At 56.4% G+C, this 13635-nt stretch overlaps 1 protein-coding gene across 3 annotated transcripts; it reads left to right on the plus strand.

The window, feature by feature from the left end:
• Window positions 1-345: 345 nt before the first annotated feature.
• Window positions 346-11928, plus strand: GFI1B (growth factor independent 1B transcriptional repressor). 3 transcript variants are annotated; one of them, XM_031450788.2, is made up of 7 exons: window positions 347-725; window positions 7270-7389; window positions 7840-7977; window positions 8401-8672; window positions 9228-9365; window positions 10188-10452; window positions 11125-11928. In XM_031450788.2, the coding sequence occupies exons 2-7, from the start codon at window positions 7290-7292 to the stop codon at window positions 11301-11303; spliced, it is 1092 nt and encodes a 363-aa protein (XP_031306648.1). In that variant the 5' UTR covers window positions 347-725; window positions 7270-7289; the 3' UTR covers window positions 11304-11928. The 3 variants fall into 3 exon arrangements, with proteins under 3 accessions (XP_064346951.1, XP_031306648.1, XP_010973708.1); XM_010975406.3 differs by having other exon boundaries at window positions 349-725; window positions 10287-10452; XM_064490881.1 differs by lacking the exons at window positions 10188-10452; window positions 11125-11928 and adding an exon at window positions 9734-10181 and having other exon boundaries at window positions 346-725.
• Window positions 11929-13635: the final 1707 nt, after the last annotated feature.

Consider the following 13635-nt stretch of genomic DNA (forward strand, 5'->3'; position numbering starts at 1 on the left):
TTTTTTCTCAACAGCGACCTCTGCAAGGACAAGCGAGGCCACTCTAATAGCGGTCTAGGGGAGCAGCGAGCCCAGGGCTTCGCGGCGGAACGCCCCGCCCCAGGCTGGGGATGCTGAGCTTGGGGAGGGAGCGAGCGAGGGCAGGAAAGGAAGAGGGGGAGGAGGGAAAGAAAGAAGGGAGGAAAGAAAGGGAAGGAGGAAGGAAGGAAAGAAAGGAGCAAGGAAGGAAGGAAGGAGGAAGGAAGGAAAGAAAGGAGCAAGGAAGGAAGGAAAACTTTCTGAGTTCTCTACCCAAAATCGGGTTTATAAGTAAATGTTTTATTTTAACTTTAATTTTTAAAATGTAATCATTTAGCCACTACTTTTTCTATCTACATGTTATTAAAAGTTTCCAGAGAGAAAGAGTGCTGCTCCAGGAGCAGAGGGTTGGACAGGAGAATGGAGAGTCGTGAGTCCTGGAAAGCTTTGATAAGCAAATACGGCCCAGCGCTCTCGCCCTCCCTCTATTGGCTGTTCCTTCACCGCCAGATTTTGACACAAATAATCAGATTGAAAATCAGGGAGGGGAACAGAAGAGGGGGAAAAAAAAAAACACAGAGAGAGAGGGGGGGAGAAAAAAAGGAGAAGTATCTACTTGTGCAGAGAGTCACGAAGTTGACCGGGTGGCGCATATCCCCAGAGGGAGGCAGCGAGGTTCCTACCGCCGGACACGCGAGCTGGGACAGGTGAGTGCCCACAGGACGCCCCTGCCTCTTCTTTCTAAATTTGCATGTCTGACTTAGATTGCTTCCAAGCAGGTTCCCTGGTCCCCTTGGCAGTCCTAGGAAGAATAAGGTGGGCTGGACGGATCTCTTTTATGGAATGTGACTTTCAGCCCTTGAACTCGGGGAAGAGTGGTAAGGAGTTAGTCTTATCTGAGATGCTGCGAGCCCGTGGAGGAGTTACCGTCCGCCACCTGGGCATGGACAGCCTTCCAAGACTCGATTTTAGGCTGATGGATGTCACCTACCTGCACGATGCCATATCTACATCCCAGGGTCTGGGCGGGTGAGGCACGACACACGTGGAGTTGGTTCAGGCACAACTGGTTCTGTCCCCAGGGCACCCGGAGCTTTTCTTTGGCTGTGAAATGAGTGGGACTGAGGATGCTGAAGGAGGTTGGCGCTCCAGCATCCCGCAGTCCCAGGCGACCTTCACCGAACTTCCTGGGACTCTCACCCATAGTCTGTCTACAGAGCTCCCCACCGAGGGGAAGCGGGGGTTGCCGTCTCCACCGCACTCCCCCCAGCCTCCAGGAACAAGAGATGGGGAGGTGGTGCTGCTTAATTCTGACGAAAAAGCCAAGTTAGAGTCTGGGCATCCGGGCAGAAGTGCTTGCCCTAAAGTCGGGCTTCTTAAGGAGGCATTCCACAGCATCACGGCTGGTATGTGCCTGTGTACATTTTTCTGGGGAGAAAGTTCACAGCTTTCATGAGATGCTTTGGAGGGGTGCAAATTAATTTGTAGTCTCTGGACATGGATCTGGTAGAAGCTAGCTGGGCTGCACCCGCCCATCTGGGCTTACTCGTCTGCGTGGTTCTTAGTGGGCAGTGGGCAGACGGCAGCAGTCTTTGTGAGATGGCAAGTTTCTTGTCCTCAGAGGTGGTGCAGGAGGGACTCTTTGCATAAGTAAGATGTGTGAGGTTTCCTTGGACCCAGATTTGAGGGTCGCTCTGCCGGTTTCCCTGCGGGAAGTTCTCAGGGACAGCCAGAGAGCTGTGCCTGGATTAGGTTTGATGGAGACACTTGGAACCAGTGCAGACCATTTTCTGGAGGCTCTCAGGAGAGTAGGGGTGGGGTGAGGGGTCCCACTGGAGAGCACAAGGACTCCCGAAGGCTTTGGGGCCAGATCGCACCCTGACCCCGGGAAGACCAGCCGGATGCCATGTGGTACTTCACAACTTCCCCGCCCTTCTCAGAAACGACAGAAAACTTACCCTCCTCAGGCTAGATGGAGATTTTTCTTCCTTTGTTTCCAGAAATTCAAACCAATGGGAGCTGCTGTAGTCTTTAATTCAGAGATGCTCAGAAAATGTTTTATTCACTCTTTTTAAAATTTTTATTGAGGTTAAAATATACATAATATGAAGTTGACCATTTTAACCATTTTTAAGTGGATGGTCCAGTGGCATTAAATACTTTCACGTTGTTGTGCTACCGTCACCACTGTCCATTCACAGAACTTTGTTCATCTTGCAAAAATCTGAAGCTCTGTCCCCTTTAAACACTCGCTCCCCATTCTCTACCCGGCCCCAGCCCCTGGCCCCCACCATCCTACTCTCTGTCTCTGAATCTGACCCCTCTAGGTAACTCACATAAGTAGAATCATATAGCACCTGTCCTTCTGTGTCTGGCTTAATTTCGAGAGGCATAATGTCCTCAGGGTTCATCCACGTTGTAGCCTATGTCAGGATCTCCTTCCTTCTGAGGACCGAATACTATTCCATTGCTATATGTATGCTACGTTTTGTTTATCCATTCATCCAGCAGCGGGCACTCAGGTTGTAAATCCCACCTTTTGGCTATTGTGAATAATGCTGCTATAAACATGGGTGTACAAAAAGTGCCTGCTTTCAGTTCTTTTGGGTGCAGACCTAGAAGTGGATTCACCCGTTTCTGATATTGCCTTCTGTGAACTTAGGAGGAGAACTGCTTCCGACTTTCAAACAAAAACAATGACCACTCTGTGCTGGGGCCCCTAGAGCTCCCTGCGCTTGCTTCCCCCGACTCCTAGACGGAAAGGATGTCTTTTCTGATTGTTTGTTTGTGTTTCCCCTTGAGTCACGTCTTTAAACAGAAAGGAAGTCCAAAGGGTCCTCTGCAGCAGACTCTGAGAAACAACGGCGGCGTCTTACCCAACCCTCCCCAAAAGGGAACCCGAGTGATGAGTTTCTTAGTCAAGGTGGGTCGGTCCTGTGCTAAAATCAACGAACCCCAGCTTGGGACTTTAGAGCAAAAGGAAAGTTTAGAAGTCTTAGTCCAACCGTCCCTTTTGAGAGATAGGAAAACCAAGCCCCAGGTTGGCAGCTGACCTGGCCACGTTCAAGGTCACAGAACTTGACTCGGCCCCCGGGAGACACAAGGCGCCTCGTTGCTGGGAAGTCACAGGCCTGCTGCTCTGACTCCGTGTGGAAGTTGGGGCGCAGGGCTGTTCCCCACCTCCTTCAGAAGCACTGGCCGAGATTCTGACTCAGGGTCAGGGGACCCTCTGTCAAGATTGGGGTTTTTTGAAGAGATCTTAACAGTGAGGTTCTTTCCGGAGGCCCGATACCATCGAGGCCACTGTTTTATGAAGAAATCTTGGCCTTCTTTCACAATCTCTGCTCTGAGCTCTTTCTCAGAACAGGTTCGTGTGAATCAAAACGGTGTGGTTGTTAATTAACTGCAGGATAGGTGATTGGTTCCTGTTTTTTTTTTTTTTAAACTCCACTAACAGGGGCCAAAAGGAAGTTCTCTGAGTGCGTTTGGCCACCACGGTGAGCTCGACGGCTCGGCCGAAGGGTTGGCTGTGCCACTGTTGCTTTGCCAGGCTCAGCAGAGAGAATGTTCCAGGGAAGGGCGGGGGGAGATTGGGGGCCCCAAGAAGCCGTCCTCCAGCAGGAGAGCCCCAGACCCTGAGACCCCCTTGCTCCCCTTGTGTGTGTCCTGAACCCTGGGGAGCCATTGCTGGGTTGTCACCCCAGCTTCCAATCAGCTGACTTCTGGAGTCTCCTCAGGTTCTGAGCCCAAGGGGTCCCCGAAGCTTTCTAAAAGGAGTCTGTTCTCTTGCCTTCCCTCCACCCAGCACTGCTCAGGAGCCCAGTTGTGGCCTTCTGGGTTCCGGAAAAGGCGCAGCATCAAGGGAGTTAGATTTTTTCCACCATCTTGCCCCACCAACAGGCCCTCCCCTTCCTGCTCCAGGCAGGCCATCTTCCTCGGGTGTTGAAAGGACCACAGATGAGGATGAGCAGAGCGCTGGGCCAGGAGCCAAGTCCTAGCAGGACAGGAGCGCCGGGCCTGGCTCTGCTGTGGGGCCCTGGACAGGCCACTTGCCTCTCTCCATCTCGGTGCCCCCTACCCCCATGACCCAGGACGACAATCACTGCTTCCCTTGCCCGGGGGGGGGGGTGTCAGATTCAATGACATTGTGCCCACCAGGGAGCTTTCCACCCTCTCCTGCTGTCCTCCTCGGCTTCTCGGCTCGGTTACCTCTGCCCTGAACAAGTGCCCCACCGTGGCCTGTTGATCAAGGACATTGAGGCCTGGAGGGGCTAGACATCAGAGGCCAGCTTGGCCTCACTCTGCCTTGGGATCCTGGGCCAGTCTCTAAGCCTCAGCGCCTCCTCTATAAAATGCTCACAGGTCAGGACTGAGGCAGCTAAGGCTTTGCAGATTGGGAGCAAGAAGTACTTCCTGGTATCCTAGCTCAGTGGATTTATACGTGTATTTGTGTTGAAGTATAGTCACTTCACAGTGTATGTCGGCCTGGTGTGCAGCCCAATGCTTCAGTCGAACACGAGCATACATACATTCATTTTCATATTCTTTTTCACCATAAGCTAGTTCAGTGGTTTTAATTCCTGCCTCTGGTTCTAGTTGATTTACTAATGAAATACTATGTTTAAAATAAATCATCTTTGGATAGAAACACAGACCACAGCCCTGGAGGCTCCCCCACCTGCAGAACAAAAGGCCAGGGGAACCCAGCGCCACCCCCTCAGTCCTCTCCTAAAGTGTGGGGGTCTCCTCCTGCTCTGCCCAGGGTCTGGCCTCCTCAGGGGGCTCCAGAAGCCAAGGGTTAGAAGGGGGAAGGAAGGAGGGGATGGGGAGCCCTGCTGGGGGAGGGGGAGGAGGCGGGAGGAAGACTGTCCCTGGGAGATAAGGCCACCGCGGGCTGCCGCACATGCGGGGGAGGACAGCGGGCCAGCCAAGCCTGGTGAGGCCAAAATCTGACAGCTGGACGGGCCCCCAGAAGCCTTCAGGTCCCACCCTCTCATTTCAGATCCCAGAGGGGAGGGGCCTGGAGCGTGTCCGGGCTTGCAGAACGGGCCAGCTTTGGGCCAGGAGTTAAGGGTGCCACCAGACAGGGTAGGACTCGGGCAGTGCCAGCCTTCCAGAAGCCTCCTATCCCCCGGGCACTCCTGCAGCCCAGGCACCACACCGGGCCCTTTACACACTGGTTTGTAATAAATAAAGGTCCTTTACTGCCCCAGCAGTCCCGGGAGTTTGGTTTGTGGCCCTCAGTTAGCACACCTGGACACTGAGGCCTGTGTCAAGGAGGGCTGGGCCTGGGATTCCCCCAGGCAGGGTAGCCACGGCCCGAACTCCTGATCCCCCAGAAAGGCAGGCAAGTCTGGGTGCAGCTGGGGTACCATTCTGTTTGCTCTGGGTCAGCTCCCTGGGGAAGGGGTGACTCCTCGGGGCTGCTCCCAAGGCAGAGCTCCAAGCTCTCTAATCTGCCTCCTCCCAGCCTGCTCCTTGGCCGTGACCTTATCACCCAGGCCCTCGCTGTTGTTCAGAGCTGCGTGATCCCTTTCCCGCGCTTGGCCCTATCGCCCCTGCCGCCCTGCCTGATGGCTGGGCTGGCCCGGGATGGGGACTCACTCCTCCTCTGAGGCCTGAGGAATGGCACTGACTGAGTATGTCCTCTGAGCTTCTGCCTGGGCGTGGCGTGGGGGTGGGGAGCAGAGAGGACCACTGCAAGATGTTCTGTCTCCTGGGAGCGCCCAAGAGAGCCTCATAATGAGCGCAGGGCTGTGAAACATTTAGGGGGCAGGAGAGGGCTCTGCACCGAGGCCAGGAGGACCGGGTGGTCAGGCTGGTCCCGGCTCTGCTACTGTCCCACCCCGCCCAGTGGGCTCAGTGATGCGCTTGGGCCGGCCTGCCCGGCACTTCGTCCTGGAGCTGGTGGACATTGGTCTCTTCCTCCTTGTGCACAAAATGGCCTCAGGCCTCCAGTGGGGTCCTCTCGGGCCTCGAGCCCCCCACAACCAACTCCAACTTTCCCCTCCACCCACACTGAGAGAGAAAAAGCCCCTCCCCTACCTCTAGGGACCAGAATCTGGGCTGGGGCTGTGGACAGGGCGCAAGCCTGCTCTGGCTGCATCAGCTCCCACCTTGCACAATAACGTGGACTTGGCATTGAGGCGCCCCCTCCTCATTGCAGCCCACCTGCCAGGTCCCTCTCTGATAAGCACTGGGCACATAAAATGCACTGGCCGGCACCACCAGCCTGGATGCCCACTGCACGGAAAGGGAATAGGTCCAGAGAGGTTAAGCCTGTGCCCCAAGTTGCACAGCAGGTGAGCTGGGATCCTAACCCATGAGCATCTAACCCAAAAACCTGAGCTCAGACCACTTTCCACAGCCTCTGAATGCAGGTCCCACCGGGATGCAGATGTAGCTTGCTGGGTGCAGGGACCACAGTGTGTCACAAATGGAGATACCCCCACCCTTCCTCCTCTGCTCTCAGTGCAACTCAGGGCACACAGCGGGAACAAGCTGACCCTGGGGTTTTTCTAGAAGTGGGTGTATTAGTTTCCTAGCAAGAGAGTAGTGAGGGACATTAGGCTTTGTAACTGCTGTACAAAGTGCCACAAACCGGGAGGCTTAACACAACAGAAATGTATTCTTTGAATGTGAAAACAATTACATGTATGTATATGTATGCCTGAGACACTGTGCTGTACACCAGAAACTGACACATTGTAACTGACTGTACTTCAATTTAAAAAAAGGAAGGAGGGAAGGAAGGGAGGAAGGAAAGAAGGAAGGAAGGAAGGAAGGAAGGAAGGAAGGAAAGAAATGTATTCTTTGAGGGTTCTGGAGTCTAGAAATCCAAAATCAAGGTGTCAGCAAAGTCAGCTCCTCCCACGGGTTCTGAGGGAGAGTCTGTTGCAGGCCTCTCCCCCAGCTTCTGGTGGTTGCCTTGTCTCTCCAATCTCCGTCTCACTTCCACGTGGCTTTCATCCTGTGTGTTCCTATGACCAAATTTCCCTCTTCTTATGAGGACACTAGTCATATGGGGTGTAGGGTTTCTCCAAAGCCAGTGTGACCTCATCTTAACTTGATTACATCTGCAAAGACTGTTTTCAAATAAAGTCACATTCACGGGTTCCAGGTGGACATGAACTTCTGGATGACACTATTCAACCCAGGACAGTGGATTCTGATTTTAGGAGGAGGTGCTAAAATACAGAGGAGTATGGTCCTCTTGTCTCTCCTAACTGTTCTCACCCTCTTGCCCTGCAGGTGTGGGGCACCTGCTGACAATGCCACGCTCCTTCCTGGTCAAGAGCAAGAAGGCTCACAGCTACCACCTGCCCCGCGCCCAGGAGGATGAGCCGCTCTGGCCTCCTGCCCTCGGCCCTGGTGAGTCAGAGCCCAGGCCAGGCTTCTGCTGCGCCCACCGGGACCCCCTGCCCCATGTGACGAAGATGAAGTAACATCCGACCTGATGTAGCCTCTCTTCCAAGTCTGGAAGCAGGAGGAGCTCAGCAAATGCTGGTTAAGTGAATGAGTAAATGCACCCATCTCTCCTGACCCCATGGGGAGATGAGAGCACGCTGATAGGAGCTGGTCTTCAGTCACTGATGTGTGGCTTCTAATTGGTCAGCAGATCTAGGGCTGACGTCCGACGCTCAGAAACTGAGACTGATCCAGGGGCTCTCCTCAGGGGTCTCCTCCTGGACTCCACCCTCTCCCACCATCCTGGGCAGAGCCCCTGAGTGTGGGCAGCAGTGGATGCCCCTCCTTCCCCCGACTCCCTCCAGACTTCCCGGAGCTGCAGCTGCTGATTCTGACGGTCTTGTCTCCCCACAGTGGCCGGGGACCAGGTCCTGAGCAACGACCCTGTCCTCGGCACCCTGTTCCCAAACCAGTGCCTGGACTGGACTGACCTCAAACGGGAGCCAGAACCAGAGCTGGACCAGAGCTTGACCAGGATGGCTCCGGCCCCAGGTAGCCGCCTGGGCCTCCGGCCATTCCCCAGCACGTGGGGCCATTCGCCAGCGAGCGCAAAGGGGCTGGAGGGTGGGTGGGCTTGTGGAAGCAGAGCCCCTTGGAGCTGTGGAGTCGGGGGGATCCAGGCTCTCGGGCTTCTGCCTGGATCCCTCCAGGCTGGGGAGCTCGTTCCCAGATGAGCTCTTCCATGCGGTGGGGCGGAGGAACCAGCCGGCCAGGCTGGTGCACAGGGTGAGGCAGGCACTGTGCAGGGGCTGGGGCACGTTTCTGGACTAAAAAGTGAGGACCCAGACCCTTTCCGACAGTAAATAATCTGAGCTACACACCAAAGGCCTCGGCATGAGGTCACTGTGGGGGGTGGCGGGGAGCAGGTGCCCTGTTTTTCATGTCACCACCAGGCATCTGTCCCACTCTCCACAGAGGGCCCTCTTTTGATGTCCCGACCCCAGGATGGAGACTTGCCATCCTCCGACTCACCCCCATTCTACAAGCCCAGCTTCTCCTGGGACACCCTGGCTTCATCCTATGGCCACAGCTACAGGCAGGCCCCCTCCACCATGCAGTCTGCCTTCTTGGAGCGCTCCGTCAGCCTGTACGGCAGCCCTCTGGTGCCCAGCACCGAGCCGCCCTTGGACTTCAGCCTGCACTACTCCCCGGGCATGGATGCGTACCACTGCGTCAAGTGTAACAAGGTGAGCGACGGGGCGCAGGTGGGCCGGCTCCTCTCCTTGGGGGCTGGGAGTGTTGGTGGCGGGGCGCTCCCTGTGCTGTGGCTCTTAGTCCTCTGGCAGCAGCAAGGACTCAGTGTTCATCCTCATCACCATTCACTGAGCCTTGACCGTGTGCTCAGACCTTTACTTAGCACTTGATACGCATGAGCCCTGGGAAGTGGAAGAAGGGCTGAAGTTCAGAGAAGTTGAGTCACTTGCCCAAGAGCACGCAGCAAGTAGATCTCAGAACCAGTGTTCAAGCCTGGCTCTGGCCAACTGCTGGCTCTTAGCCCCCAGGCAGTTCAGCCTCCAGAGATGGCCAGGAGGGGCCTTTCAGATTTCTGCTCCCAGACTCCATACAGGAAAGCCAGCCACAGAGAAGGAAAGGGACCTTCCCAGGACGCACAGCGCAGGCCAGCAGAATCGGTCGTCCAGTGCTGCTGCCCCTGTGCGCCCATCTGGCTGAGCTGGGCGTGGAGGTGGGGCCCGGCTGCCTCTGTAGCCCCCGGGGGCCTCACGCGTCGTCCCTGCCTGTAGGTGTTCTCCACCCCACACGGGCTTGAAGTGCACGTCCGCCGTTCCCACAGCGGGACCCGGCCCTTCGCCTGTGACGTCTGCGGCAAAACCTTCGGCCACGCCGTGAGCCTGGAGCAGCACACGCATGTCCACTCCCAGGTGGGGATCTGGCCGAGTCCAGGACCCCCAGTTCCCACTCCTGCTCTCCGCTCCACCCAGGAAGCCTAGGGGGCTGTGGCCAGTCTCTCTCCCTGCTCTGAGGGTGACAGACTGGGGGTCCCTGACCCTGACTCCCCGATCTGGGTCCCTCCACCACCCGCCCTTAGCACCTTTCAGTCCCTGATGGACCAAGTTGGCTTCATGTCCAACTGGAAGAGGCTCTTGGCTCGAGGGAGATTTGGGGGGCAGTGAGATATCTGTGATGCTCAGAAACAACGCTGCCTCCTGGGCTGTCAGGGCAGGTGTCTGCACCTTTGAAGCCCTCAACTCTTAGAGTCAAGCTTAAATGTTCATCTCGCCCCGCTTAGCCCTACCTGAGGCTGGAGTCCGTTCTCCAGGCTCCCATTCCGGGGAAAGCACCTGAAACTGACCCGAGGTGCCAACATGTGGGTGAAAATAAAAGATCAGGTGGAGAAGCAGGAGAGGATGGTGAGCGCTTCCGTTTGGGAGCATGAACCGCGTGCCAGGAGCAAGCTCAGCTCTCAACCTCCAGTCCTCCCAGCGACCCTCGAGGTCACAACTCGTCCTGTTCCAACGTACACCTGAGGAAACTGAGTCTCAGGGAAGTTAAGTGACGTGCTTACGGTCACACGGTGGGCAAGAGGCAGAGGCCGGAATGGGGCGCTAACCAAACTACAACAGAAACCCCCCCAGGAGGCCACTCAGGCACCAGGCCTGAGGATGCGGGAATCAGGGTCCCAGAGTCCTGTTCCTCCGGGCTCCATCCTCGAGGCCACCCCAACGGAGTGTCCTGTTCCTCAGGGGATCCCGGCCAGGTCCACTCCTGCGCCCAGCTTGGCAGTCCCGGGTCGCGAGGCCCCGCCTGTGCCTGACCCCCCGGGGCCTCGTTTCCTCCGGCAGGAGCGCAGCTTCGAGTGCCGAATGTGCGGCAAAGCCTTCAAGCGCTCGTCCACCCTGTCCACCCACCTGCTCATCCACTCGGACACACGGCCCTACCCCTGCCAGTTCTGCGGCAAGCGCTTCCACCAGAAGTCGGACATGAAGAAGCACACCTACATCCACACCGGTGAGAGCGCAGGCCCTCCCTCTGCCCCAGCGCCCCTCGGCCGGCCCGGGTGCCTCCCACCCAGGCCCCCGCCTAGCCCACCAGGGCCCAGGCGGGGCTCCGGGCACCCCCACCTTTCACTATTAAAAGGTCCCGGCTTTAGAACGAGGGTGGGGTCAGGTTGCACCGCGGGGGCCACTCCCCTCCAACAGGAGGGCCGAGACCTCTGTGCTACTCTATGTATTAAAAAAATATGGGAAGGAAACAGCAGAATGTCAACACTGATGACCTGTGTTAGACACGAGACCAGGAGGTGAATTTCCCCTCTGTTCATTCATTCTTCCATTTACTCATTCCTCCACTCATTCGCTCGCTCCCTACTCGGTCATCCGTTCATTCATCCCTCCCTCCATGCGTTCATTCACTCCTCAGCCGTTACCCAGTGCCTCTGTTGTGCCCTGAGCCAGGTGCGGGGCTAACTGATAAATAGGGTGGGTCCAGTCCCTGCCCCAGACAGGGAGTAAGTCACTGGAGGGTGATGGTCAGAGTGGTATTTTTCTTGTCTCCCTCTCTTAATTCTTTTCTCAAGTGAATGTGAGATAAAACATAATAAAGTTCTGGAGAACAAATCCAGGGCATTGGGGCAGCTGAGCTGGTCCAGACGGCCCTGACCCCATCCTTGCTGCCCCGCAGGTGAGAAACCACACAAGTGCCAGGTGTGCGGGAAGGCCTTCAGCCAGAGCTCCAACCTCATCACCCACAGCCGGAAGCACACGGGCTTCAAGCCCTTCAGCTGTGAGCTGTGCACCAAAGGCTTCCAGCGCAAGGTGGACCTGCGACGCCATCGCGAGAGCCAGCACAACCTCAAGTGAGGCTGCCCCCACTCCCAGCTCCTGGCCAGCCAGCCCTGAGAGCACATCACCTGGAGGGAGGCCAGCCTCACACCCCCAGATGCCCAGTCTCCTGGAGGCAGCACTGGACGGGAATCTTCAAGCTTGTTTTGAGACTCACAAAATTGCTGTGTGACCTCGGGCAAGTCAGTTTCCCTCTCTGGACCAACATTTCTCCTGCTGCGAAGTGCGGCAGCCAGGCTGGGCCATTGTTGAGCTGATGTCTGCAGGTTTAACAGCTTGGTGTCTTCCCTGGGTTAGAGCCCCAGAGGCCAGAGTAGCCCCAGGAGGACAGAGGTGCCAAGAACATACCGGAGCTGGGACCCACAGAGAGATCGCCCCACTCTGCCTGCTGCCCACTGGGATCTGGTCAGCTTGGATTTCAGCAGGTCTCTTTCTGGCTGCCACGGACGGTCAGAGCTATCTCCTGCCCCAGTGGGAGCCTAGCACCCCTCTGCTTCCACCGACAAGCTGGCTGCCCCCCACTTCTGACAAGTACTCAGGCCACCAGGATTCCAGTTTTGCTGTCAAAGCACAGGGCCGGGGAAACCAGCCATTATTGCTGTCAAAGCCTGTTTCTCTCAACTGCTGTAAATAAAAATGAAAACACAGGTTTACTTACCTTTGACCAGCATTTATTAAGTGCTTCCTGGGTGCAAGCTGTGCCAAGGGATGGCGGGGAGCCCTGAGAAACAGAGAAAGCCATGGAGTGGCTCACGGACAAGTCAGGAGACGGGGACCCAGACCAAACTGCTTAGTGCTGGAACCAAGGCGTGAGACCCGTGTGCTGAGACTGGGCAGGGGCAAGGTGGATGCGCTCGGGGGCTGTTTCTTTCTCCTGTGGCTGCTATCACAAATGACCACAAGTGTGATGGCTTCGAACAACACACAGTTATCCTCTCACAGTCCTGGAGGTCAGAAATCCCAAGTAAGTGTCACGGGGCTAAAAGTCAAGGTGCTGGCAGGGCTGGCTCCTTCTGGAGGCTCCAGGGCAGAATGTGTTTTCTCACCTTTTGCAGCCTCTTGAGGCCGCCTGCCTGCCTCAGCTTGTGGCTCTTCCTTCACCTTCAAAACGCATCGCTCTGACCTGCTTCCATCCTCCCGCCTCATTCTGCTCTGGGCCTCCTTGCCTCCCTCTTGTAAGGACCCCTGTGATGGCACGGAACCCCTGGATCATTCAGGGTAACCTCCCCATCTCAAGGTCCTTAATGAAATCCCCGCGGGAGGCAGAATCGTTCCCCTAAAGATGATATTCTCGTCCTAATCCCTGGAACTTGTGCATGTTACACGGCCAGAGGGACTTTGCGGAGGTGATTAAGTTAAGCCCGGGGCTGCCCCCCACTAGCTGTGTGATTGCAGGCTGAGCCTCCTCCTCTGTGAAAGGTAACTGTAGCAGTCCCTCCCCGAGGCCCTGCGTGAACAGCAGTGAGCAGGGCCCAGCACATGGGAAGTGCCGCTAGGCCGTGAACGTACCCTCTAGAAGTCCTGCCCATCCCGCAAGGCCTGCTCAAATGCTGCCTTCTCCAGGAAGCTTTCCTAGGTCACTCCAGTCTGAAGGTCTTCTGCTTCTAGAACACTGAGCCCCTTGGGCTCCTGACTCACAAGTCAGGACCCACTGAAGCTGGGCTGGCAGTTATGTGTGGGTAAGTTTCCCCTCGGCTAGAAGGAAGTCCCCTTGGGCTCTAGCCTTCAGCGCCAAGCCCCCGCCCGGCCCCCAGCAATGGGCACTTCTGAATGAGTCACTCTGGGGTACCGAGCTGGGCTCAGGGTTTCCATACATCATCTCTAACACATGCAGCCCTCTGCAAAGGAGGTGTCATCATCCCATCTTACAGAGCGGGTGACCGAGGCTCAGACAGGGTGGCCGTTTCCCCCAAGGTCACACAGAGGGCAAATGCAGAGCTGGGATTAGGATTCTGAGCCAAGTCTTCTTTGAGTCTCTGTTTACCCCTCCTCCCAATGACCCCTGCAGATGTTTCCTCTTGTCCTCGCCTCTGCTGTGAATCTGGAGGGTTCCAAGGCTCCTTGGGGAATAGAAAAGCCATTCACTCCAAGGCTCAGGTTTTGGCTGGGCAGGACCCCAGGGTATACTTCATTCCAGAGCCCTTCCTGTTTACTTTAGCAAGAATTCCCCTAAACAAACCTGTCAGGTGTGCGGAGGGTGGGGTGGAGGCTCAGGATTTGCATACGGGGGTGGTCCGGCCTCCTCAGGCTTTCCTGTCCTGCAGGCCCTGCTCTGGAAGTCAGAGGAAGACAGCCTCCGGCAGCCAACCTACCAGAGCCATCAGAACCTGGAGACCACCTGCTCCCACCC

Source organism: Camelus dromedarius, chromosome 10, assembly GCF_036321535.1.
Source record: "Camelus dromedarius isolate mCamDro1 chromosome 10, mCamDro1.pat, whole genome shotgun sequence".
Lineage (NCBI taxonomy): Eukaryota > Metazoa > Chordata > Mammalia > Artiodactyla > Camelidae > Camelus > Camelus dromedarius.

Excerpts from the sequence above, each read along its gene's own strand:
- GFI1B (XM_031450788.2), top strand. The coding sequence starts at position 7,290 with ATGCCACGCTCCTTCCTGGTCAAGAGCAAGAAGGCTCACAGCTACCAC. Across the intron at positions 7,390-7,839 it reads GCCTCCTGCCCTCGGCCCTG|TGGCCGGGGACCAGGTCCTG; the intron begins GTGAGTCAGAGC and ends GTCTCCCCACAG. Across the intron at positions 8,673-9,227 it reads ACTGCGTCAAGTGTAACAAG|GTGTTCTCCACCCCACACGG; the intron begins GTGAGCGACGGG and ends CCCTGCCTGTAG.